Here is a 26855-nt window from a genome sequence, read left to right on the forward strand (position 1 = left end):
TGCAGAGAAAGTGGTTTATTGATTGAATTCAGGCACAGTGGGAACAAAGTGGAGTTTCAGGGAAAGTTTTGCACCTCTGTTGCACAGAGCATCACCTTTATGCTTGAGATTTCTTGATTTTCTTCACGCAGATTTCAAAGGCTTCATTGCATTCATGGCCATGGGTTAGATGCACTGTACAGCAATTTAACAAGGTGTTGCTGTCCATGTTAAGGAGTTCTACTTATTTTTCCAGTCAGTCACATGAGTACCAAGCTGTTTCTCTTTTCCTCCTTGTCCTATCTGCTCTTCCCTATCTCTACGCCTGCATTCACATGCTTGCTCATAAGATTATATTTCACTGTCTCTTCCTCTCTGTCTCTCACCTTTTCTCCCTGTACGTTCTCCTGCCACTAATCCTCCCCAGATACTCGTCGTTCCATTTTTAACCCTGCAAACTCTCTTTCTTATTCCTTTTCTAACTCTTCATCTTTTGTATTTTGTCTTTTTTCCCTTACTCATCTTGTACCTTTTCTCTCCTTTTTCCTCTCCCTCCTCTCCAAACCTCTGCTCCTCACTCTTCCTCCTACATCCTTTCTATCTCTTTCCATCCCTCCACCTGTCTCCTCTTGCCTTCTCACACCTCTCTGTGTCATCTTTTTCTGTCTCTTTCTCCAGCTCTGTCTCATGCCTGATCACTCGCACCTTTTCTCATCATCCCCAGGACACTTACCTTTTTATTACTAGCAATATTTCCAAGCTCCATGATGATCATAGTTAGGAGTGACTGAGCACCAAGAAATGCGAAAAAGACTCCCATCAGTTGTGCAACGGTCATATGTTTGGCCACGGTAGACAAAGGGAAAGGCACATTTGGCATAGTCTGAAAGTACAAGGAATGGGTGAGAAAGTGCTTCATAGAAAACATTTTCTGTGTGTTATCAAGAGAAAGGGACATGAATGCAACATGTTAGTAAAGACAAGGTAAAGCCTGAGACTTCCATCTAGTGAGCAATTATGGAAGTACCCCCCTCACGAGGGAATCCTCATGTTCACCACGTGAGCATAAGCTCCATACTCACCTGTGGCAGCACAATATTTCCAACTCCCTGAATAAGTGCCAGTTAAGGAACACCAACGGTAAAACGAATCAGTCCTAGTGCAATCGTAATACCGATAGCCTCGATAGTTGAATGGAAAAACACATTTATTTTCTGCAAAAAGCAAAGACGTTGTCTCCATCAGCTCATCAGGTTATCATTAGCTCTGCGGTAACTCTTGCAAAATTTCAATTCCAGCTAGCTCATCATCACCAAGGGCCTGCCATGTAGAAAGCCCTTTACTAAGCATCAGGGATGTCAAGGTCAACGTGAAGTGATCTCTACCCTCAGGGACTAGGAAAGGCTCTTTAACTTCCAGTGACATTTACCCAGAGGCATTTCCATGGATATTGGAGCTCCAGGCAATGGACGAGCTTGCCAGACAACAGAGTAGCCTGATTTTGCACCATAACTTTTGTCACCTGTTATTCTGTTGTGTCGAGATCTGTAGTTTCTGCTTTCCCACGTTCAATACCAAAAGTCTAAAGAGATTCTATCTCTGTGAACACAGGCAATTTCTTGTTCTTATCATTAATATTCTGCCTCACATCACATGGAAGCATGATTTTTATCTGTGCCACAATCATGGGAGATCTAAGATAGTTTCAATGTGCACTGATTTAGCCATTTTAATGGATCAAAGATGAAAATTCCAGAAAGACAGAGGGCTTTGTGGTTATGTGGACCTGGCCAAGGCATCTTTAGACTTGATGAATTCTGTCAGCCTCATCAGTGGATTTCCTGGTCACAGATGTCAACTCTCCACAACTCACGTGCATATTCCTGTTGAAAACTATCTCCCTATCCAATCCTACTTCATGCCTCTTGGGCAAGCTCCCTTATTCGAACACCATCCCTTGGAATGAGGCCCTATTTACCTTGGCATCTGGCACCGGCCCTGAAGCCCCGACCTGGAGTCAGATTCCAATCCTGCTCTCTATAGGCTGCTTAGCCTATAGAGGGCCCCTTGTTTCTCACATACACCCTGGAGATGTGTACACTTACATCTCCAATTATTGAGAAGGCAAACTTACCTCTTGCATGTAAATATCTCAAGCACAGTTCCCTCTCCAGACATTAATCTGATTTATTTGATTGTTGGTTTTTTTCATTATTTTCCAAATGGATTACCTGGTGTCACTGTAGCAGAATGTTTGGTCATAATCAGCTGCTGATCTGGAAAAATTCAGGAGTAGAGGAGATGGAAGGAGATGGGACAAGAACAAAATTAAGGCACTCTGAATACATTCTATAGTATGACATGCTCTGCATCTATAACTTTCTTCTTTTTCACACTAAAATTTTATAAATATTTTATTGCAGTAAGAAGACTTAACATGAGATCTTACTAGTTAACACATTTTTTTAAACATTGGCAACTGAGCTAACATCTGTTGCCAATCTTCATTTTACCTTCTTCTTTTTCTTTTCCCCAAAGCCTTCCAGTACATAGCTGTATACTCTATTTGTAGGTTCTTTGATTATGCTACGTGGGACGCCGCCTCAGCGTGGCCTGATGAACGGTGCCATATCCGCACCCAGGATCCAAACCAGTGAAACCCTGGGCTGCTGAAGCAGAGCATACAAACTTAACCATTTGGCTATGGGGCTGGCCCCCTATTTAACACATTTTTAATTGTAGGTTCTAGTAATCTACTATACAATGTACTGATTAGAAGTAGCAATACTATATTATTTTCACATTTTGACATCCATGTTTTTTCTTTTTTTTTTTTAAGTAGATTACCTGGGTTCACTGTAGCAGAATGGTCAGCCCCCGTCGTCTGCAGATCTGGACAAATTCAGGAGAAGAGGAGATGAATGGAGATGGGATCAGAACAAAATTTATGCACTCTGATTACATTCTATAGTAGGACCTGCTCTGCATCTATAACTTTCTTTTTTTCACACTAAAGTTTTATAAGCATTTTTCTCATGCTAGGAACACTTAACACGAGATCTTCCCACTTAACACATTTTTCTTAAACATTGGCAACAAAGCTAACATCTGTTGCCAATCTTCTTTTTTTTTCTTCTTCTTATTCTTTTCCTCAAAGCCCCCCAGTACATAGCTGTATATTCTAGTTGTAGGTTCCTCTGATTGTGCCATGTGGGATGCTGCCTCAGCATGGCCTGATGAGTGGTGCCATGTCTGCGCCCAGGATCCAAACTGGTGACACCCTAGCCTGCTGAAGCAGAGCACACGAACTTAACCACTTGGCTATGGGGCTGGGACCCCAATTAACACATTTTTAATTATAGGGTTCTAGTAATCTACTATACAATGTAGTGATGGCAATTAACAATACTGTATTTTTTTTACATTTTTACATCCATGTTTTGTCTAAACAGATACTCTGGATGTGAGTACTAGAGGGCTAAACATAACAGATAAGTAAGATTCTTACACTTTCTCACTGATATCATACCGCCACAAATCAATTACACCACAGAAATCATAAGATTTTACCTGAGACTACGCTTTTCCTATTATTCCAAATATTGAATTATATTTCCATCAAAAACTCTTCCTTTGAACAATTTAGCTAACCCTGTATAGAGGCTGCCCATGGCTGGGACATTGGAAGGATATTTAGGAATGAGGCAGCTGTCATGAGGGTTGATAGGCAATAACAATGTCGGCCTTTGAGTAAGATTGACTACGTTTACATTTCAAATACTTGTTTGAAACTTAAATATAACGAAAGGCCATAATGGTGTCTGGTCCTTGAGAGATACTCAAGAATTGGCATATATATTTCATGCCATCATCATTATTATTATTCTATTACACACCAACCCGTTTCTGGTGCAGGTTCTTCCACACCAATTCAAGCCCTTCTCCCCTCCCTCACCTCCATCCACATGGTCCAGTTGGAGAAAGATACAAGCGCCAGCCCAAATCAGAAAGATTCCCAAACGTGGTGCCATGGCAGCTTGCCTTGCTGGGACTGAAAACATCAATAGCCACTGCCTTTTTATCTATCCCCTTACACCTTACCCCACAGCTCCATGACCTGATAAAAATCAACCTCACCAGGGGAGTGCTTGTGCATTCCTAAGCCTGAGAGCATGAAGTTCAAGTTTATCTCTCAGGTAGCATGCACAGGACATTGGCCAGCCATGTAAAGTCTCTGAGGTTCAATAGTTTAAAATGCAGCAAAAATGCTTGTAATATCCTTTTCGGTTCCAGTCCCCCATGACCCGGCAAAGGAAGGAGGGGGAGATGAAAAGATCATTTTCTCTCATGGGTGTTCAACAGCATCCATCTCATTTCCTGACCACAGTCTCAGCATCAGGTACAAGGCTCAACCAGCTTCCTGTAGGAGCCTCAAAACAACCTGATGAGGCAGCCATGCAAGGTTCCATTTGGAGGGGGAGGAAACTGAGGCTCAGAGAACTCCTCAAGGGCACAGGACGAGTTGGGGCAGAGCCGCTGTTAGACTCACCTGGTCTAGTGGGCATTTTCAGAGTGAAAGTTTCCCTAACACATGCCAAACTCAACCATATTGATTGTCCCCAAACGGCTTCCCCATCCTGGCTGAAAACTCAAGACAAACTGGAAACACAACCCATCTTCAGACAAGAGCAGAAAGACCTGGAACTCTCCTCTTCTCCTGAATAAATCTTTCCCTTGCGCTGAGCCTCAGTTTTCTCACTTACAAAGTGCACATAACAATCCCTTCCATACAGTGCAATGTGAGTTTTGTATACTGAGTACTTTAACCTGGTGTAAGGACTATGTATACAGTAGGTGCTCTTTGAACACCAGCTCAACCTTGGTGGGGATCCATGGGTCCTTTTGTCTGTCCTCCCTGCCTCCTTCTAACCCTTGTACTTAACTACACACTGTGTAGTGAAAGGTAGAGTATCTCCACTCTCACCTCGAAAGATGTCACCTTTTTGAAGGCAACTGCACAGGCCTAACCTTCAGAACACCTCTCCTAGATGACTTCAGTTGCCAACTCATTTTCCTTGATGCTTCAACCATCAAATAAACACATACCCATGGACATTGGCCAAAACAACAGCAACCTCCAGAGGCAAACTCTAAGACACATCTATATGCCACAAGGTTGGGAGGCTTTAGGGAAAAAAACAGACCATCTAGCCACGATTTAAAAGAGAAATCTAGGGAACACGATGGCCCAAATACGACTTGATAAGCAGCCACAAATCCTTGGGGATCTAAAAGTCTGTGCTCATTTGCAGGGCTAGAGGAGAGAAAAGATTGCCCTAGCTGTCTACTTCATCCAGGTTGAATGTAAGTCTTTGTGTCCACAAAAGTAAAACATGGTGTGTAATTGTCCACTGCCTAATCTTTAAATGTGTGTCCCAGTTCATACAAAGATCCACCAGCACATGGTGGAAGCCGAACTGACTCAAGATATTTCAACACCACCTCTGACCCATCACTGGCTCACCACTAAGCTATGCTGAAACAGAGATGTCTCCTCAGAAGCCAGGTTTAAAGAGGAAAACAAGAACTTATAAAAGAACAACTGAGCAGGGAAACCAGCAGTCATGGCGGGGCAAGCTGACTCCACAGAATTAGTCCAGGCAAGGGACTAATACAACAAATAAGGGGCTACATTAATAACCCTAGGTTAGGGAGTGAATCACAATCCAGAGCGGTCACAATCTGCTATCTAAATGCATGTTTTTTGACAAAAAAAATTATGAGATATGCAAAGAAACAGGAAAAAAAAATCTCCTCTACACAGGAAAACTACCAATCAGTAGGAGCTATCTCTGAGCAGTGTAGATGGTGAACTTACCAGACAAAGACTCCAAAGCATATATTATGTATATGTTCAAAGAATGAAAAAAAGCCATGTTATGGAATTAAAAGAAAGTAGCAGGACATTTACCCATCAAATACAGAATACCAATAGAGAATTAAGAATAATGTTTTTAAAGAGGACCAAGTGGAAATTCTGGAGTGTAAAAGTATAATTGCAAGCATTTAAAATTCACTAGAGGGGCTCCACAGCAGATTTAAGATAGCAAAGGAACCAGTGAACTTGATGATAGACCAATAGAGATTCTCCAATCAGAAGAAAAGACAGAAAAGAGTGAAGAAGAGAGCCTCAGAGCCTTATGGGACAACATCAGGTCTAGCAACATGTATAATAGGGTCACCAGAAGAAGAGAGGAAAGGGCAGAGAAAATAATAAGATCCATTTGAGGAGTACCGCCATCTTAACAATGTTACGTCTCCTCAACCATGAACGTGGGATGTCTTTCCATTGATTTAGGTCTTCCTCAATTTCTCTGAATAATACTTTGTACACTATTAACACGTGGATTTTATGGCATGCAAAGTTTTCTTCAGTGAAGTTCTTTTTAATAACAATTGTAAAGGGAGGTTTCTTGGATGCTTACACTGAGTCCCACAACCTGGATGGTTATTCTCTCAGCAGGAGAGATGACACCAAGTTTTTCTCTTCCAGAGATTGAATGCTCTTGATACTCGTCAGAAAGTTCTAGATATCTCCCCAGGGATTGTTAACCACATGCATCAACTTCATGAATTTTCATGATAGGACTTTTCCATTGAACTAAGACAACAAGGGTACACCTCCTCCTCTGATTATCAGAAAGCCAGCAACCTACAGCCCCTGCTTATTCACTCTGCTCTTAAGTGCTACACCCAGGTGGCCCTGGGGGGTGTCCGATGTTCTCCTCCCCCAGGCTGTGAATATATGAGACTTCTATACTGATGTCAATCTCATTTGTGCAGGTGCTGTGTGTTTGGTCATCTCACTGCATTTAAGGTGGGATATGCCTCCCTCATCAATACAGTGAATATGAGGTAATCAGAACAACACAGCTATTTCCCTCATGATCCAACCACTGCCATCAATGTGCAAGGAGTGTAAGCAGTGGTCCACTTCTCTGGTAATTTGCAGACCTCGATCCTCCTCCTAGTTTGGGGAATCTGCTATGATTCTCACTGTTTCTGTTGTTATACCCCACACTGAAAAAAGCACAAGAGGGGCCAGCCCGGTGGCACAACGCTAAGTTTGCACACGTTCTGCTTCGCTGGCCTGGGGTTCACTGGGTGCAGACCTTCGTACCACTTGGCAAGCCATGCTGTGACATGCATCCCACATATAAAGTAAAGGAAGATGGGCATGATGTTAGCTCAGGGCCTGTCATGTTCAGCAAAAATAGGAAGGTGGGCAGCAGATGTTAGCTCAGGGCTATTCTTCTTCAAAAAACAAAGACAAAAGAAAAAACTTGCCTTCCCTCTCCTTCCTCTCTGTCCTTCCCCCCAAATCCATCTCTCTGTCTCTATTCATCAATTTCTGTCTCTCAGACCTGACACAAATTTCTCAGTAAATTCATGATTCCACAAAATACAGGAGATTATTTGTGACACTCAAAGATGCTAGGAAAAGATTCACCAGGAATCTTGGCTTAATGGAGTTTCTACTTATTTGATCTTTTAGGAAGGGAAATATAGTAGGAAATTTTTAGTGGGACATACAAATATATTGGTTGCAGGGGAGTTTCAAACCTGAATTATCAAAGTTCACTGTGTTTATTACGGGCTGTCCACGTTAGTCACTCTTATTATAGGTGGAAAAAGCTACTCCTAGAGAAAGAGTGATAAAGATAGAAGAGGAAAGAAGACTGCTCCTACCTTTTCTCTTTTGCCATTCTCCCTTGTAGCCCTGACAGACTCCTGTCCTCAAGGAGGATCGATGTTTGTTTATTAGTTATCACCCCACCCTAACACAAGAAATGAGCTATCCTTGTTGCTCACCTTGCCTTAGTCAATTATGTCACTGAAACTTTCAATGGATGTGGTATCTGTTTCAGCTGATCAAAGTCTCTCCTTGCACCAGCATTACTCCCTTCTACTCAATGTCTACCACACTTGATTCTCCCCAGAACACAACTATTCGTTATTTTTCCTAGTCAAGGAACCTAGTGACTTCATAAAATAAAAGAGGTGACAAAGAGGTTGGTGATCAGGAATTGGAGAAGAGGAGGTGATGAGGACTGTGTTGGGAACGATGGAAAGGAGAGGATAGGGAAGGGAAAGAGGGGGTGAGAACAAGGAAGGTGGGGACATGGAGAACAGAGGGAAGAGGAGGAGAGGGAGGCTAAGGGAAGATGAGAGAAACAGGGGAGAGAAACAGAACAGTTGTAATATAAACTACGTGCCCAACACTGTGTTCAGAACTGTACCTCATAAAATTTCACCTCAGTCCTAGTGGAAGGACTAAAATATGACCCTTTGATACATAAGAAAAAAAAACTCAATAAAAGTTAAATGATTTGCCTAGGACGCAATGGCTAATAAAAAGTGGGGCTGAAAAGAAGACCCAGGAGTATCGGACTCTAAATCCTAAATCTGTATACTGTGCAGCCTTCAGGATAGAGTGAAGATCCGTAGGTGCAGAAAATTGAAGAGATAATGTGATGTAGTCATAAGAATATTTGTTCCGAACTCCATCTTGCCAATGAAATTGTCCTTTATGAGTCTCAGTTTCCCCTTCTGTGTATGGTAATGGTCAACTTCCCTGCAAGATTTTGGTGGGGATTCTATGAGTTCATACCCAGAAGGTAGGACGTAGTCAGGTGCTCAATAAAGAAACTCTTTCCTCTCCGGTGGTATTGATTTGGGTACAACTGAAGACGGGAAGGCTTGGAATGTGTGTCAGAGAGTGAGTTGTGAAACCTCAAGACATAGGACAGTGACCCAAAGTAAGGAAAAGGAAGAAGACATTTCCAAGGAGATGTCTTCGGGTTCAGAGAATTCTAACCAGATCAAAGATAAAGACACACTTTTCAAATCAAGAGATATCAGCTAATAAAAGAGCAATGAGGCAGAAAGGAGAATATACAGAGAAGGAAGCAATGAGCCTTCCAAAATCACTAATTCTGTTAAGTCAGTGAAAAGCCTTTGAAGTAGAGAAAGACAGTGAACCAAGAAGCAAAATGCAGAGAAATATCCAGATTCAGATATGAGAGTTGGACAAAGAACACTTCCTTTGTTCCCAGAACAAGGAAAGGCACCTTCAAAAACTCTCTAAATTTACTTTATTTATTTATTTATTTTTAAAACACAACACTCTATTGGATTTTCTCCATAAATTTATATCTCATCACAAAAAAGAGAATGCCAAAACTTATCAAAAGATCGACATACCATAGCCAAGTTGGATTTTTCAAGGCAAAGCAATGCGGGCTCAAATTCAGAGAACCTAACAATTACAGCAACAGATTAAGTACAAACATCACACAAAATCAGTATCACAGGAGAACACGATTCAATGTCCCCTCCACCAGCCTGGGGAACTTTAAATTTGCAGTTGCTGACTCATGGACTGGGAAGTGATGCGGATAGTAGCTAACATTTATGGAACATTTCCCATGAGGTAAGCCTATGCTAAGAGCTTTGGAGGCATTCTCCACTTAAAACTCACAACCTTTAATTCCCCTGCTGTCCTTTGAGTGAGATAATGTTTATTAATTTTTTTGCATAGAAGGAAATGAACTCGCAAAGAGTTCATGTATCTTGGCCAAGGTCTCACAGCAAAGAAGTAGATGAACTAGGAATGAAACCCCAGCTTTAATTTTATTTTTGTTTTTTTAGCAGTAGAAACGTCATAAAATACTACAATCTATATCAAAACCCTCTATATAAAATAAAGCAGTACTGTGTGTAGTGGCACTTACGACAGTAGGAAAAGACTGGTAACTAGAAGTAAGGAAAATATCTTAAATTCCTTTACTGAAAGTAAGTCTCTCAAACAGTTAAGCTGTACCCCAGGGCTCAGAACAACACTTGGCTCTAGAAAGCATTTGATAAATAATGCTGAGTGAAGAAGTATATACATCATAAAGAATCATATTAATGGTACTTAAAATATATTTGATAAATTTTTTCTTCTATCACTGCTTTGTGATAAATTTTAAATAACTCTTCATTATTAAGTAGGACTCAAAGCAGAAACAAAATATTTTTAACTTGCTATGAAACTTTTAAATTTCTTATGTTCTTTTCCAAATCAAAAGCCAACATCATAATTAATGGTGAAACACAAGACATATTATTATTAAAGCAAAAATCAACAAAAGATTAAGCTGCTAAAACGAGGGCACCACCTTTAGGAAATTTGGCATAATTCCCCACAACACAGGAAAGAAGCATAACACATAAACATTCAAAAGGAAGATAAAATATTAAGGATACATTTTGTTAGTTGAGTATTTAGCTTTTAACATTATGTTAACTTTGACATAATGTTCTTTTCAGAGGGGAGTGATTTCATCATCACTCTACCTCTTTTTCCTTCTAACTTCTATTTTTAATCTATTTTAAGGCTATCCTATCAAACTTACCTATCTTATGTTTGCTAGTTGGCAATGAGCTCCTGGGGAGCAAAGAATGCTGGATTGCTATCTAAGTATTCAAGTTTCAGTGGCAGGTGTCTGAGCCCTGGTAAAACAGCCAGTTGTTTGACCAGGAAAGCAAGTTCATTTGGGAAAAGCCAAAGAATTGCAGTTTGGGTTGTGCATGTTGTGGCAGACCACAGGCAAATCTAACAATCGAAAGAGTGAAATCTTATTATATAGGGAAAGAGGGGGAAAGTTTGAGGGGTTGTTTTGAACAAGAGTCCTTTGGAGAAAAGCAAGAGTTCCAGGGTCTGATGGTTTCTCCTTGACTGAGTTACTGAGAGTCTGGATTTCTGTTTGGGATGCAAGGTCGATTTCTTCCTGCAATTGTCATTCTTTCCTGCTGATGACTTCTTTTTGTTGGAGTCTGTAATTGGCTATCTTCCTGTAATTGACCTCCAGTAGTCCTGCATGGGAGCTCCCCTTTCTTGCCTCCTGACTCAGTGAGGTTATATTTTGTTAATTTTCACACAGGGAAATTTATGCCTAATAAACAAAAGGATGAGTCCTATATTTTGGGGTGCTGGGGAGGCAACAAACACCATTCTCAAAGGTAGGAGACATTTTGACAAATTCTAAAATCACAAACCTTTAAATTCTCAAGGTTTTTTCTCAATAACTAAACAATGTGTGAGGACTTAGAGACAGTCACCATTACATACAATCATGGGGTGTCTGTTTCTAACATGAGCTCATCTCACAAATGGTGATACTGCAATTAAAACTCTGCTCAGGGGCCAGCCCCGAGACCGAGTGGTTAAGTTCATCTGCTCCGCTTTGGTGACCTGGGGTTGCACAGCTTCGGATCCCATGCACGGATGTGGCACAACTCATCAGGCCATGCTGAGGCGGCATCACACATAGCTCAACCAGAGGAAATCACAATTAGAATATGCAACTATGACCTTGAGGTCTTTGGGGAGAAGAAGAAGGAAAAAAGAAAAGAAGAAAAAGATTGGCAACAGATGTCAGCTCAGACGACAATCTTTAAAAAAAAAAAAACCAAAAACCTCTTTTCACTCTTTGAGAATCCATCAAGTCTTCAAGTGTTCTAAACCATTTGCTATTTTTCCCCTAAATTTTTTTAATAGACCATTTTGAGGGAACTGCCCAGTTCACAACAAGATTAAGGGGAACAAAGGTTTCCCATCTATCCCCTATCCCCACAGTCGAACACTTGTTACAACTGATGAACCTACATTCGCACATCATTATCACCCAGAGTCCATCGATTACATTAGAGGTTCCACCTCTTCAGATTTTGGAAAAGTTTGACAAGGATTGGCATTAGTTCTTCTTTAAATGTGTGGTACAATTCACCAGTGAAGCCATCAGGTCCAGGTTTTTCCTTATTGGAAGGTTTTTGATTATTGAATCAATCTCCTTGCTAGCTATAGGTCTATTCAGATTTTCTATTTCTTCATGATTTAGTCTTAGCAGATTTTCTGTTTCTAGGAACTTATCCACCTAGCTTATCCAATTTATTGGCGTCCAGTTGTTCACAGTACTCTCTTACAATCCCTTTAATTTCTTAGAGTCATAGTAATGTCCCCAATTTTAATCTGATTTTAGTAATTTGAATATTCTCTCTTTTTTTCTTAGTCCGTCTAGCAAAAGGTTTCCCAATTTTGTTGATCTTTTCAAAGAACCACTTTTTGGTTTCATTGGGTTATCTCTGTTGTTTTCTGTTCTCTATTTAATTTGTCTCTGCTCTAATCTTTATTCTTTCTTTCCTTCTGCTACCTTTGGATTTACTCTGTTATTCATTCTCCAGTTCCTTCTGTTTCAAAGTTAGATCATTGATTGGAGATCTTTCTCATCTCAGAACTAGCAGTTATAGCTATAAATTTCCCCATTGACATAAACATAATACCCTGAAGCTCCATCCATGTTGTTGCAAATGGGATGATTTTGTCTTTTTTTATGGCTGAGTGGTATTCCATTGTACATATATACCACATCTTCTTTATCAAATCATTGGTTGACAGGCGCTTGGATTGTTTCCATGTCTTGTCTATAGTGAGTAGTGCTGCAATGAATGTAGGGGTACATATGTTCCTTTGGATTGTTGATTTCAAGTTCTTTGGGTAGATAATGAGTAATGGGATAGCTGGGTCATATGATATTTCTATTTTCAGTTTTTTGAGGAATCTTTATACTGTTTTCCATAGTGGCTGCACCAGTTGGCATTCCCACCAGCAGTGTATGAGGGTTCCTTTCTCTCCACACCCTCTCCAACATTTTTACTTTCAGTCTTAGTGATTATAGCCCCTTATTGGGTGTTAGGTGGTATCTTAGGGTACTTTTGATTTGCATTTCCCTGATAATTAGTTCTGTTGAACACCTGTTCATGTGTTTATTGGCCATCTGTATATCTTCTCTGGAAAAATGTCGGTTCTGCCCGTTTTAGATCAGGCTGTTTGTTTTTTTGTACTTCAGTTGTGTGAGTTCCTTATATATAAAGGGGATTAGCCCCTTGTCGGATACATGATTTACAAATATCTTCTCAAAGTTGAGGGGTGGTCTTTTTGATTTGATCCTATTTTCTTTTGCTTTGCAGAAGCTCTTTAGTCTAATGAAGTCCCACTTGTTTGTTTTTCTTTTCTTGCCCTTGTCTGAGAAGACATGGTATTCAAAAAGATCCTTTTAAGTTCAATGCCAAAGAATGTACTACCTGTATTATCTACCAGGAGATTTATGGTTTCAGGACTTGTCTTCAAGCCATTGATTCATTTCGAGTTTGTGTATTTTCAGTTATTTACTTTGTGTATGGCATGAGATAATGGTCTACTTTCATTCTTTTGCAAGTGGTTGTCCAGATTTCCCAACACCATTTGTTGAAGAGACTATCTTTTCTCCATTGTATGTTCTTGGCACCTTTGTCGAAGGTTAGCTGTCCGTAGATACGCAGTTTTATTTCTGGGCTTTCAGTTCTACTCCATTGATCTGTGTGTCTGTTTTAGTATCAGTACCATGCTGTTTTGATTACTACGGCTTTGTAGTACATTTTGAAGTCAGGGATTGTGATGCCTCCAGCTTTGTTCCCTTTTCTCAGTATTGCTTTAACAATTCTGGATCTTTTGTTGCCCCACATGAATTTGAGGATTCTTTGATCTATTTTTGTGAAGAATGTCATTGGGGTTCTGATTGTGATGATATTGAACCTGTAGATTCCTTTGGGTAGTGCGGACATTTTAACTATGTTCATTCTTCCATGTGCATGGAATCTCTTTCCATCTCTTTATGTCATCATCTATTCCTTTCAAGAATGTCTTATACTTTTAATTGCATAAGTCCTTCACCTCCTTCGTTAAATGTATTCCTAGATATTTGATTCTTTTGGTTGAGATCGTAAATGGGATTGTATTCTTGAGTTCTCTTTCCATAAGTTCATTATTAGAGTACAAGCATACAACTGATTTTTGTAAGTTGATTTTGTACCATGCAACTTTACTGTAGTTGTTAATTATTTCTAGTAATTTTCCGATGGATCCTTTAGGGTTTTCCATATATATGATCTTGTCGTCTGCAAACAGCAAGAGTTTCACTTCTCCACTCCCTGTTTGGATTCCTTTTATTCCTTTCTCTTGCCTAATTGCTCTGGCCAAAACCTCCAGTGCGATGTTGAATGAGACTGGCGATGGTGGGCATCCTTGTCTTCCTGTTCTCAGAGAGACGGCTTTCAGTTTTTCCCCATTGAGTATGATGTTGGCTGTGGGTTTGTCATATATGGCCTATATTATGTTGAGGTAATATTCTTCTATCCCCATTTTGTTAAGAGTTTTTATCAAAAATGGCTGTTGGATCTTCTCAAATGCTTTGTCTGCATCTATTGAGATGATCACATGGTTTTTATTCCTCATTTTGTTAATGTGGTGTATCACATTGATTGATTTGCGGATGTCGAACCATCCCTGTCTCCTTGGTACAAATCCCACTTGATCATGATGTATGATCCTTTCAATGTATCGCCGTATTCAGGTGGCTGATATTTTGTTGCAAATTTTTGCATATATAGTCATTAACAATATTGGCCTGTAATTCCCCTTTTTTGTGTTGTCCTTGTCAGGTTTTGGTATCAGAGGGATGTAGGACTCATAGAATCTGTTAGAAAGGTTCCATCTTCCCTAATTTTTTGGAATAGCTTGAGAAGGATGTGGATTAAATCATCTCTGAAAGATTGGTTGAATTCTCCAGGGAAGACGTCTGGTTCTGGGCTTTATTTGGGGGGATGCTTTTCATTACTATTTCAATCCCTTTCTTGTGATTGATCTATTCAGATTCTCTATTCCTTATTGATTCAGTTTGGGGAGGTTGTAGGAGTCTAAGAATTTACCCATTTTCTCTAGATTGTCCGTTTTGTTGGCATATAGGTTTTCATAGTATTCTCTTGTAATCCATTGTATTTCTGTGATATCCATTGTTATTTCTCCTCTTTCAGTTCTAATTTTATTTCTCCGAGCTTTCTCTCTTTTCTTTCTAAGTCTGGATAGAGGTTTGTCGATTTTATCTTCTCAAAGAGACAACTCTTTGTTTCATTGATCCTTTCTACTGTCTTTTTTGTTTCAATTGCGTTTATTTCTGCTGTGATTTTTATTACTTCTGTCCTTCTGCTGAATTTGGGCTGTGTTTGTTCTCCTTTTCCTAATTCAGTTAGATGTAGTTTGAGACTGCTTATTTGGGATTTTTCTTGTTTGTAAAGGTGAGCCTTTATTGTGCTGAGTTTCCCTCTTAATATAGCTTTTGCTGCAGCCCATATGGGTTGGTATAGTATATTTTCATTTTCATTTGTCTCCAGATTTTTTTATTTCTCCTATATTTCTTCAATGAGCCATTGGTTATTCAATAGCGTGTTGTTTAGTCTCCACATCTTTGTCCCTTTATCAGCTTTTTTGTTGGAATTAATTTCTGGCTTCATAGCATTGTGATTGGAAAAGATGCTTGTTATTATTTAAATCTTCTAAACTTTATTGTGACTTCCCTTGTTTCTCAACATAGGGTCTATCCTTGAGAATGTTGCTTGCACACTTGAGAAGAATATGTATTCAGCTGTTCTCAATGGACTGTTCTATACATGTCTATTAAGTCCAACTGGTCCAGCTTTTCATTTAATTCCACTGTCTCCTTGTTGATTTTCTGTCTGGATGATCTATCCATTGATGTGAGTGGGTTGTTAGGGTCCCCTACTATCATGTGTTATTATTCCTATTTCCTTTTATGTTTCTTAATAGTTGCTTTACATACTTTAGTGCTCCTGTGTCAGGTGCATAGATATTTAGGTGTTATGTCTTCTTGGTGGAGTGTCCCTTTGATCATACTGCCCCTCTTTGTCTCTCTTTACCTGCCTTATCCTGAAATCTACTCTGTCTGATATGACTATGGTGAGACCTGCTTTCTGTTGTTCATCATTAGCTTGGAGTATCGTCTTCCACCCCTTCACTCTGAGCCTGTGTTTGCCGTTGGTGCTGAGATGTGTTTTCTGGAAGCAGCATATTGTTGGGTCTTGTTCTTTAATCTGTCTTGCCACTCTGTGTCTTTTTATTAGAGAATTCAATCCATTTATGTTTAGGGTGATTATCGAGACATGAGGGCTTAATACTTCCATTTTATCAATCATTTTCTGTTTCTCCTGCATTTTCTTTGTTTCTCATCCCATGTGTTTCAGTCTACCAGTTGATTTAGGTAGTTTTTTATATTGTGTTTCTTTGTTTTCTCCTTATGTATTATTTGTGTCTCTGTTCTGCTTTTTTGTTTATGGGTTACCATGAGGGTCATATTCAAACTCTCATAGATAAGAGTGTCATTTTCTGATGGCCTATTTCCTTAGACTGAATTGATTCAGTCCCTTCCTTCTTCCCCTCCTAAGCTGTTTTTCTCCATCTTATGTTGTGAGTTTGGGGATAAAATGACAGGTTAATCTTTGCTTTTGGTGTTTTCTTTCATTTTGTCTTTACTACTATCCTTGAGTATTTGCTAACCTGTTCTGACATATAGCTATAATTCTCTCATTTGGTCTACTTATCTCCTTACTCTGTGCTTTGTAACCCCTTTCTCCCTCTTTTCTCAAGTATGTGGGCCTTCTTGAGGATTTCTTAGAGAGGGTCTTGTGGCTACAAACTCCCTTAGCTTCTGTTTATCTGGGAATGTTTTTATTTTTCCATCATTTCTGAAGGATATTTTTGCTGGATAGAGTATTCTAGGCCAAAATCTTTTGTCGGTTGAAGACATGAACATGTCTTTCCAGTATCTCGAAGTCTGTAAGCTTTCTGCAGAGAAATCCACTGCAAGCCTGACAGGCGTTCCTTTGTAGGTTACTTTCTTCTGCCTTGCTGCCCTTAGTATTTTTTCTTTGTCATTCACTTTTGCCAGTTTCACTACTAGATGCCTTGCAGTAGGTCTTTTTATATTAACATATTTAGGAGATCTTATAGCCTCTTCCACGTGGATTCCCATTTCGTTCCCTAGGTTGTTCTCTGCTCTTGTTTATTTGAAAGAGCTTTCTACTCCATTCTCCTTCTCTTCTTCCTCTCAAACACCTATAATTCTTATGCTGCATTTCCTAATTGAGCAAGCTATTTCTCAGAGACTTTCTTCATTTCTTTTTAGTCTTAGTTCTCTCTCCTCCTCTATCTGGAGCATTTCAATATGTCTACCCTCAATTATGCTGATCTGCTGCTCTCTGAGGTCTGTTCGAGCATTCAACAAATGATGCTGAGAAAGGTGGATAGCTAAATGCAAAATAATGAAGTTAAAGCCTTATATTAGAAAAGCCTTATATTAGAAATAAGGGAATCCATATTTTGTTTTATCTCATAGATTGTGTCTCTGATCTCCAGTATTTCTGATTGATTCTTTTTTATAATTTCAATCTGTTTTGATAGAGGTTCCTTTCTAGGCTGTTTTCTTCTGCCTTGCTGCCCTTAATATTTTTTCTTTGTCATTGACTTTTGCCAGTTTTAATAGTATATGCCTTGGAGAAGATCTTTTCCATTGATGCAATTAGGAGTTCTATTGACTGCATGCGCTTCTAAGCCCAGTTCCTTACCCAGATTTGGGAATTCTCAGCTATTACTTCTTTGAACAAGCTCTCTGCTCCATTTTCCCTCCCTTCTCCCTCTGGAATAACTAAAATCCTTAAGTTGCTTTTCCTGATTGAATGGGATATTTCTCAAAAATTTTTTCATTTTTAAAAAATTTTGTTCTCTCTCGCCCTCCACTGGAAGCATTTCTAGATTTCTATGTTTTAGGTCACTTATTCTCTCCTCCATATTGTCAGCTCTATTATGTATGGTTTCCAGATGATTTTTTATCTCATCAATTGTGTTTTTCATATCCAGAATTTCTGTATAGTTTCTGTATCGTTTTTTAAAGTGTTTCAGTCTCTTAAGAGAAGTAATCCTTCAGCTCATTAAGTTTATTCCTGAGCTCATTGAACTGGATTTCTGAATTTTCCTGTAACCTGTTGAGTTTCTTTATGACAACTATTTTGACTTCTGTCTCATTCAGAATGTAAATTTCCGTGACTTCATTATTGGTTTCTGGAGACTTGTCATTTCCCTTCTGCTCTGAAGTGTTACTGTAGGACTTCAGTGTTTGATGAGTTGATCCTTTCCTGGCACATTTTTGGTAGTATAAGTCTGCAGGTTCCACCTACCATCAGTGGAGGGAGGAGGAGCAGTGTTTTCTGAACCTTCCCCGTCTGTTGGAAGTTGCACCACGAGGGCTGCTCTTTGTGAGCACAGCCTGGCCAAAGACAGTTGGTAGGTCACTGTCTTGCAGGCAGGGCCATTGGGCTGGGCAGAGGACCAGGTGAGCTGCTGTGCTAAGTAGATGTGGCATGTTTTTTGTGCACATGTTGGCACTGCATTCACATGTTGTTTGGCTGAGTTACTGCAGTTGCTGGGTTGGGAGCATCTGTGGATGCTGGGCCACCATCACTGAGTGGGAAGTGTTCCCATGGGTTACACTGCTATGGCATAGTGGTCACTCCCTCATGCTGAGCAACCACTCCAAAAGTGTTTGTGGAAAGGCCAGGTTGCCCCTGCCTCCCCTCACAGTCAGGTCAGCCTCTGTGTGAGGCTCTGTGACCTCGATTTCTTTGCCAAGGATGGGGAGGGGTCTTCTCACCTAGTTGCACTGCTTCATGATGATCCAGTCCACCTACCTGCAGATGCATAGCTGTGTGGATCTCCCAAGCTTCCTATTGTGCTGTGTAGGGAATTCTCTGTTGGTTAATGAATGCCCATTTAGTAGTAACTTAGAGGGGAGAGAAAAAGTGAACAACTCACTCAGCCATGCTGCTGACATCATGAGCCAAGTACCTTGAGCATTTCTAATATAAGGCTTTAACTTCATTATTTTGCATTTAGCTATCCACCTTTCTCAGCATCATTTGTTGAAAAGTCTATTGTTTTACCCATTGAATGGTCTTGCCACAGTTGTCAAAAATCATTTGACCACCAATGTGAAGATTTCTTTCTGGTCTCTCAGTTTTATTCCATGTTCTTTCAAAAGGTGAGAATCACCTTGTGTTGATTACCGTGGCTTGGCACTAAGCTTTGACATTTGGAAGTGTGAGTCCTCCAAAGTTATTGCTCTTTCAGGTCGAGACTGTTTATGCTATTCTGAATCCATGAACTTCCATACAAATTTTAGGATCAGATTAGCATTTTTGCACAGAAGACAACTGAGGATTTCATAAGGATTGAATTGCATCTGGAAGCCAATTTAGGAGTATTGCCATCTTAACAATATTAAGTCTTCCAATCCATGAACATGGGATCTTTAAATAATTTAGGACTTTCTTCATTTCCTTCAATACTATTTTAATTTTTATGAGTGTAAATCACGTGCTTCTTTGGTTAAATTTAATTCTAAGTATTTTATTATTTTTGATATTATTGCAAATGAAATAGGTTTCTTCATTTTGTTTGGATTATTCATTGCCAGTGTATCAGATACAATTGATTTTTCAATTCAATTTGTACCTTGCAACTTTGTGTAGGAGTCACACTTTCTTATATCATTGTATATCTCAATTTTCTTTTTGAAACCTGTGCTTTTTATAGAATATATTGTGCAACCTCTGCACAATGATTACTACCTACCCAGGGCTTGTTCTTCTTGTTCTTTACAATTTTGGTGACTTGGATGGACTCTTTTTTTATTAATTTTTATTTTTTTCAGATGTACATCATATTTCGAATTCTGTGTACATTACATCATGTTCCCCACCCGAACACTAATTATAGTGCATCCCCTCACATGTGAGCTTAATCCCCCTTTTGCCCTCCCCCCCTTCCCCAATGGTAACCACCAGTCCAATCTCTAATGCTATATGTTTTTTTCTTTTTTGTCATTGTTTTTATCTTCTACTTATGAGTGAGATCAGATGGTATTTGACTTTCTCCCTCTGACATTTCACTCAGCATAATACCCTCAAGGTCCATCCTTGTTGTCACAAATGGCCAGATTTTGTCATTTCTTATGGCTGAGTAGTAGTCCATCGTGTATAAATACCACATCTTCTTTATCCATTCGTCCCTTGTTGGGCACCTAGGTTGCTTCCATGTCTTGGCTATTGTGTATAATGCCGCAATGAACATAGGGGTGCGAGTATCTTTATGCCTTTGTGTTTTCAAGTTCTTTGGATAAATACCCAGCAGTGGGATAGCTGGATCATATGGTAGATCTATCCTTAATTTTCTGAGGATACTCCATACGGCTTTCCATAGTGGCTGCACCAATTTGCACTGCCACCAGCAGTGAACAAGCATTCCCTTCTCTCCACAGCCTCTCCAGCATTTGTTGTTTACTGTCTTGTTAATTATAACCCTTCTGACTGGAGTGAGGTGATACCTCATTGTAGTTTTGATTTGAATTTCCCTGATAGCTAACGATGTTGAGCATCTTTTCATATGCCTGTTGGTGGATGGACTGTTTCAATGATGTCCATTTTCTCTGCAGGGTGCCTCCATGGGCATACACCCAGTCACCCTGGAGAGATGGTCATTGGAGCAGGGCTGTCTGAGTATCTTTTCCACTGATCTCATGATGTTGTTCATAATGTTATTTTCATCACACAGAGTTGCGGGTTGGTGTGCTTGGCGAGGATCATAAAGTAGCTCGGATCTCACAGACTCTTGTTCTGACTGATATTTAGTGTATTTTCTTGAATAAATGTGTCTCTCAAATAGGTTCAGAGGGACAAGAATAGAAATTTCTACCTGGCTCTCTGGGACCACACGAGGAGCCTTTCTACGCTCCTTTACTGGATAGTCCTTAAACTGACCTGGTTTCAGATTCCAGTGAAATACCAACTTGAACATCATAGAGGCCAAGAGTGGTAACCTCCCTGATTGGTGACAAAAGGCCATCCCCAATGCAATACCCACTATTCTAGTTCTCTCTGGGATGCTCATGCACCAGAAGAAAGATTAGGCATTGACTTCAAGGTCCTTCTTTTTTGGGGCACATGTGAATTTTACTTTGTCTCATTCAAGCCCTGTTATGTACTGATATATTATTTTTCTAGAATATCTGTTTTTTAAAAAAGAAAAGGATAGCAGATCTTTGAAATATGTCTGAGGGCCAAGGAGGTACCAGGCTCTGCACATAACACCTTATGCCAGGGCAAACAAGGCATCCCATCTGGTCCTCAAAATATTTCAAACCTCAGAAAAATGGAAAGTTTAGTTGCAAGTACAGAGTGGATGGACAGGAAGGACATGATCAGCACTCCTTATATTGGGAGTCAGAAACTATCTCCAGGAAGAAATAACATTTCACCTAAGTCAGGAAAGAAAAGTCATTTAAGACAGGGACCAGCTCTCCATACCCTCTGGGACCCTCCTCCCACCCACACCCCTGTGGCCTCCACACTACACCATCAATATTCAATCAAGCCCACAGAAAAGACAACTCTGATGTGTGTTGATGTTCCATCACCACATAGGGTCTGGAGGAGGAGAGGGCCAGGACATGAAGATCCTGTGTGATCAAGCTGGGCACACGGAGACCCTCCCATTGGAAAGATGGTTCCTTTCATGAACGGGAAACACAACCACACCTGCAGAGAAACTGGTTTATTGATTGAATCCATGCACGGTGGGAACAAAGTGGACTTTCAGGGAAAGGATTGCACCCGTGTTGCACAGAACATCACCTTCATGCTTGAGATTTCTTGATTTTCTTCAGTTATGTTTCAAAGACTTGATCACATTTATGGTCATGGGTTAGATGCACTGGAGAGCAATTTAACACGGTGTTGCTGTCAATGTTAAGGAGTTCTACTTATTTTTCCAGTCATTCACATGAGTGCCAAGGTCTGTTTCTCTTTTCCTCTTTCTCCTTTCTATCTGCTCTTTCCCGTCTCTACTCTTGCTTTCACATGCTTGCTCATAAGATTATATTGTACTGTCTCTTCCTCTCTCTCATCTTCCCTCCCCCACCTTCTCTTGCTGATAATCCTCCCCAGATACCTGTCATTCCATTTTTAACCCTGAAAACTCTCTTTCTCCTTCCTTTTCTAACATTCCATCTTTTGCATTTCATCTTTTGTCTGTTACTCTCGTTGCAACTACTCTCCCCTTCCTTCTCTCTTTCCTCTCCTAACTTCTGGTCCTCAATCTTCCTCTTCCTTTCTACTTCTTCCTGCATCCTTTCTACCTCTTCCCATACCTCTACCTGTCTCCTCTTTCCTTCTCACTCCTCTTTGTGTCACCTTGCTCCATCTCTTTATCCACCTCTATCTCTTTCATGATCATTCCCACCTTTTCTCATCCTCCCCCAAGATATCTACCTTTTATCACATGCAATATTTCCAACCTCCATCACGGTCATAGTTGGGAGTGACTGAGCACCAAGGAATGAGAAAAAAACTCTCATCAGTTGTGCAAGTGTGGTATGTTCGGCCACGGTAGACAAAGGGGAAGAAACATTTGGCGTAGTCTGAAAGTACAAGAAATGGGTGAGAATGTGCTTTACAGAAAAATGTTTTTGTGTCATCAAGAGACAGGGACATGAATGCAACATGTTGGGAAAGACAAGGCAAAGTCTGAGACGTCCATCTAGTGAGCAAGTATGGAAGTACCCTCTTCAGCTGAGAAGCGACATGCTCATCACGTGAGGAAAATCTTCATACTCACCCTCAGCAACACAATATCTCCATTTCCCAGAGTAATTTTCAGTTAAGGAACACCAACGATGAAAGGAATCAGTCCTAGTGCAATCGTAGTACTGTCTGCCTTGATACTTGAATGGGAAGACACATTTGTTATCTGCAAAAAGCAAAGACATTGTCTCCATCAGCTCCTCAGGGCATCATTAGCTCTGGAGTAACTCTGGCAAAGCTTCTGTTCCAGTTGGCTCATCATCACCAAGGGTCTGCCATGTAGAAAGCCCTTTACTAAGCATCAGGGATGTCAACGACAACATGATGTGATCTCAACCCTCAGGGACTAGGAAAGGCTCTTTAACTTCCAGGGACATTTATCCAGGAACATTTCCCATGGATATTGGAGCTCCAGGCAATGGACGAGCTTGCCAGACATAAAAGTAGCCTGATTTTGCATCATAATTTTAATCACCTGTTATTCTGTTGTGTCGAGATCTGTAGTTTCTGCTTTCCCACATTCAATACCAAAAGTCTAAAGAGATTCTATCTCTGTGAACACAGGCAATTTCTTGTTCTTATCATTAATTTCTGCCTCACATCATATGGAAGCATGGTTTTTATCTGTGCCACAATCATTGCATATCTAAGATAGTTTCAGTGTGCACTGACTTAGCCATTTTAATGGATCAAAGATGAAAATTCCAGGAAGACAGAGGGCTTGTGGTTATGTGGACCTGGCCAAGGCATCTTTAGACTTGATGAATTCTGTCAGCCTTATCAGTGGATTTCCTGGTCACAGATGTCAACTCTCCACAACTCACGTGCATATTTCTGTTGAATACTATCTCCCTACCCAATTCTGCCTTATGCCCCTTGGACAAGCTCCCTTATTCAGATGCCATCCCTTGGAATGAGACCCTATTTACCTTGGCATATGGCACCAGCCCTGAAGCCCTGACCTGGGGTCAGATTCCAATCCTGCTCTCTATAGGCTGCTTAGCCTGGATGAGTAAACACCTCTGTGGGGGGCCCTTTGTTCCTCACATACAACCTGGAGATGTGTGCACTTGCATCTCCAATTACTGAGAAGGCAAAGTTACCTCTTGCATGTAAAATATCTCATAAGAATCTCAATCACAGTTCCCTCCCCACACGTTAGTTGGATTTATTTGATTGTTATTTTCTTTCATTATTTTCCAAATAGATTACCTGGCTTCCTTGTAGATGAATGGTCAGTTACAATCTGCTGCTGATCTGGAAAAAATCACAGTAGAGGAGACAGATGAAGATGGGATGAGAACAAAATTAAGGCACTTTTAATACATTTTATACTAGGGCCTGTTCTGCATTTATAACTTTCTTGTTTTCACACTAAAATTTTATAATTATTTTATTGTGGTGAGAACACTTTACACAAAATCCTCCCACTTACATTTTTCTTTAAAAAAATTGGCACCTCAGCTAACATCTGTTGCCAATTTCCCTTTTTTTTCCTTCTTCTTCTTCTTTTCCTCAAAGTCCCCCAGTACATAGTTGTATATTCTAGTTGTAGGTTCTTCTGGTTGTGCTTTGTGGGACGCCAGCTCAGTGTGACCTGATGAGTTGTGTCATGTGTGTGCCCAGGATCCAAACCAGTGAAACCCTGAGCCACTGAAGTGGAGCATGTGAACTTAACCACTTGGCCACGGGACTGACCCCCCACTTAACACAATTTTAAGTGTAAGTTCTAGTAATCTACTATACAATGTAGTGATGGCAATTAACAACACTGTATTTTTTTCACATTTTGACATCCATGTTTGTTCTAAACAGATACACTCTGGATGTGTGTACTAGAGGGCTAAACGTAACCGATGAGTACGATTCTTACACTTTCTCACTGTTATTATACTGTCACATGTGAATTACATCACATAAACCATAAGATGTTACCTGAGACTACACTTTTCCTCTTATTCCAAACATTGAATTCTATTTACATCAAAAACTCTTCCTTTGAACAAATTAGCCAACCCTGTGTAGAGGCTGCCCATGTCAGGAACATTGGAAGGGATATTTAGGAATGAGGCAGCTATTATGAGGGTTGATAGCCAATAACATTGTTGGCTTTTCACTAAGACTGACTAGGTTTACATTTCAAACACTTGTTTGAAAATTAAATATAACGTAAAGGCCATAATAGCATCTGATCCTTGGGATATACTCAAGAATTGGCAGATATATTTCATGCCACTATTATTATTATTATTATTCAATTACACATAAATCCATTTCTGGTGCAGGCTCTTCCACACCAATTCCAGCCCTTCACCTCTCCCTCACCTCCGTCCACATGGTCCAGTTGGAGAAAGATACAAACACCAGCCCAAATCAGAAAGACTCCCAAATGCAGTGCCATGGCAGCTTGCCTTGCTGGGACTGACAACATCAATAGCCACTGCCTTTTTATCTACCCGCTTACAACTTACCCCATATCCCCTCCATTTGATAAAAAATGAACCTCACCAGGAGACTGCTTGTGCATTCCTAAGCCTGAGAGCGTAAAGTTCAAGTTTATCTCTCAGGTAGCATGCACAGGACATTGGCCAGCCATATAATATCTCTGAGGCTCAATAGTTTAAAATGCAGCAAAACTGTTTGTAACATATTTTTCAGTTCCAGTGACCCATGACCCAGCAAGGGAATGAGGGGGAGATGAAAAGACCATTTTCTCTCATGGGTGTTCAACAGCATGCATCCCATTTCCTGACCACAGTCTCAGCATCAGGTACAAGGCTCAACCAGCTTCTTGTAAGAGACTCAAAGCAACCTGATGAGGCAGCCACGAAAGGTTCCATTTGAAGGAGGCGGAAACTGAGGCTCAGAGAGCTCCTCAAGGGCACAGGGTGAGTTGGGGCAGATCCACTGTTAAACTCACCTGGTCTAGTGGGCATTTTCATAGTGAAAGTTTCCCTAACACATGCCAAACTCAACCATATTGATCATCCCCAAATAGCTTCTCCATCGTAGCTCAAAACTCAAGACAAACTGGAAACACAATCCCTTTTCAGATGAGAGCTGAAAGACCTGGAGCTCTCCTCTACTCATATGAAATGTTTTCCTTGTTCTGAGCCTCAGTTTTCTCACTTGCAAAATGTAGATAATAATCCCTTCCTTACGGTGCAATGTGAGTTTTGTTTACTGAGTACTTTAACCTGGCGTAAGGACTATGTATACAGTAGGTGCTCTTTGAACACCAGCTCAACCTTGGTGGGGATCCATGGGTCCTTTTGTCTGTCCTCCCTGCCTCCTTCTAACCTTCCAATTTAACCACACACTGTGTAGTGAAAAGAAGAGTATCTCCACTCTCACCTTGAAAAATGTCACCTTTTTGAAGATAACTACCCAGGCCTAACCTTCAACATATCTACCACTCCTAGATGATTCCAATTGTCAACTCATTTTTCTTGCTGCTTCAGCCATCACATGAACACATACCCATGGACATTGGCCAAAACAACAACAACTTCCAGAGGGAAACTCTAAGAGGCGTCTATATCCTACGAGGACAGAGGGCTTTGGGGGATAAAAACAGAGCAGCAGACTAGCCTCATCTTAAAAGAGAAATCTAGGGAACAAGATGGCCCAAATAGGACTTGATAAGCAGCCACATATCCTTGGGGATCTAGAAGTCTGTGCTAATGTGCAAGGCTGTATGAGAGCAAAGAATGCCCTAGCTGTCTACTTCTTCAGCCTGAATGTAAGTCTTCATGTCCACAAAAGTAAAACATGGTGTGTAATTGTCCACTGCCTAATCTTTAAATGTGTGTCCCAGTTCATACAAAGATCCACCAGCACATGGTTTCACCTGACTCAAGATATTTCAACACCACTCTGACCCATCACTGGCTCACCAATAAGCTATGCTGAAACAGAGATGTCTCCTCAGAAGCCAGGTTTAAAGAGGAAAACAAGAACTTATAAAAGAACAACCGAGCAGGGACATCAGTAGTCATGGTGGGGCAAGCTGACTCCATAGAATTAGTACCGGCAAAGGACTAACCCAACAAATAAAGAGCTACATTAATAACCCTAGGTTAAGGAGTGAATCAAAATCCAGAGTGGTGACAATCTGCTATCTAAATGCCCAGTTTTTCACAAAAGTTATGAGATATGCAAAGAAACAGAAAAAAACGTCCTCTACACAGAAAAACCACCAATCAGTAGGAGCTATCTCTGACCAGTGCAGATGGTGAACTTTCCAGACA

General features: G+C 40.3%; 2 protein-coding genes across 3 annotated transcripts; both read right to left on the reverse strand.

Moving 5' to 3' along the window:
• Positions 1–4027, reverse strand: BSP1 (binder of sperm 1). Its single transcript, NM_001081933.1, is given in 6 exon segments — positions 1–174; positions 713–862; positions 1062–1193; positions 2211–2255; positions 2827–2871; positions 3935–4027. Coding segments are annotated over 5 exon segments (438 nt in total). The 5' UTR covers positions 4011–4027; the 3' UTR covers positions 1–174; positions 713–722.
• BSP2 (binder of sperm 2) lies at positions 28–25012 on the reverse strand. 2 transcript variants are annotated; one of them, XM_070222701.1, is made up of 5 exons: positions 24931–25006; positions 23818–23862; positions 22640–22771; positions 22303–22442; positions 28–181 (listed from the first exon to the last, which is right to left on the reverse strand). In XM_070222701.1, exons 1-5 carry the CDS (start codon positions 25004–25006, stop codon positions 98–100), a joined length of 477 nt encoding a protein of 158 aa, XP_070078802.1. In that variant the 3' UTR covers positions 28–97.
• Positions 25013–26855: the final 1843 nt, after the last annotated feature.

Source organism: Equus caballus, chromosome 10, assembly GCF_041296265.1.
Source record: "Equus caballus isolate H_3958 breed thoroughbred chromosome 10, TB-T2T, whole genome shotgun sequence".
NCBI lineage: Eukaryota > Metazoa > Chordata > Mammalia > Perissodactyla > Equidae > Equus > Equus caballus.

Bases quoted from the DNA above. Each gene is read 5' to 3' on its own strand.
- BSP2 (XM_070222701.1), bottom strand. From the start codon at position 25,006: ATGGCACTGCATTTGGGAGTCTTTCTGATTTGGGCTGGTGTTTGTATC. The intron at 23,863-24,930 runs GTGAGGGAGAGG...GATTTTTTCCAG, and splicing joins ACTGGACCATGTGGACGGAG to ATCAGCAGCAGATTGTAACT. The intron at 22,443-22,639 runs GTGAGTATGAAG...TTGTACTTTCAG, and splicing joins GAGATATTGTGTTGCTGAGG to ACTACGCCAAATGTTTCTTC.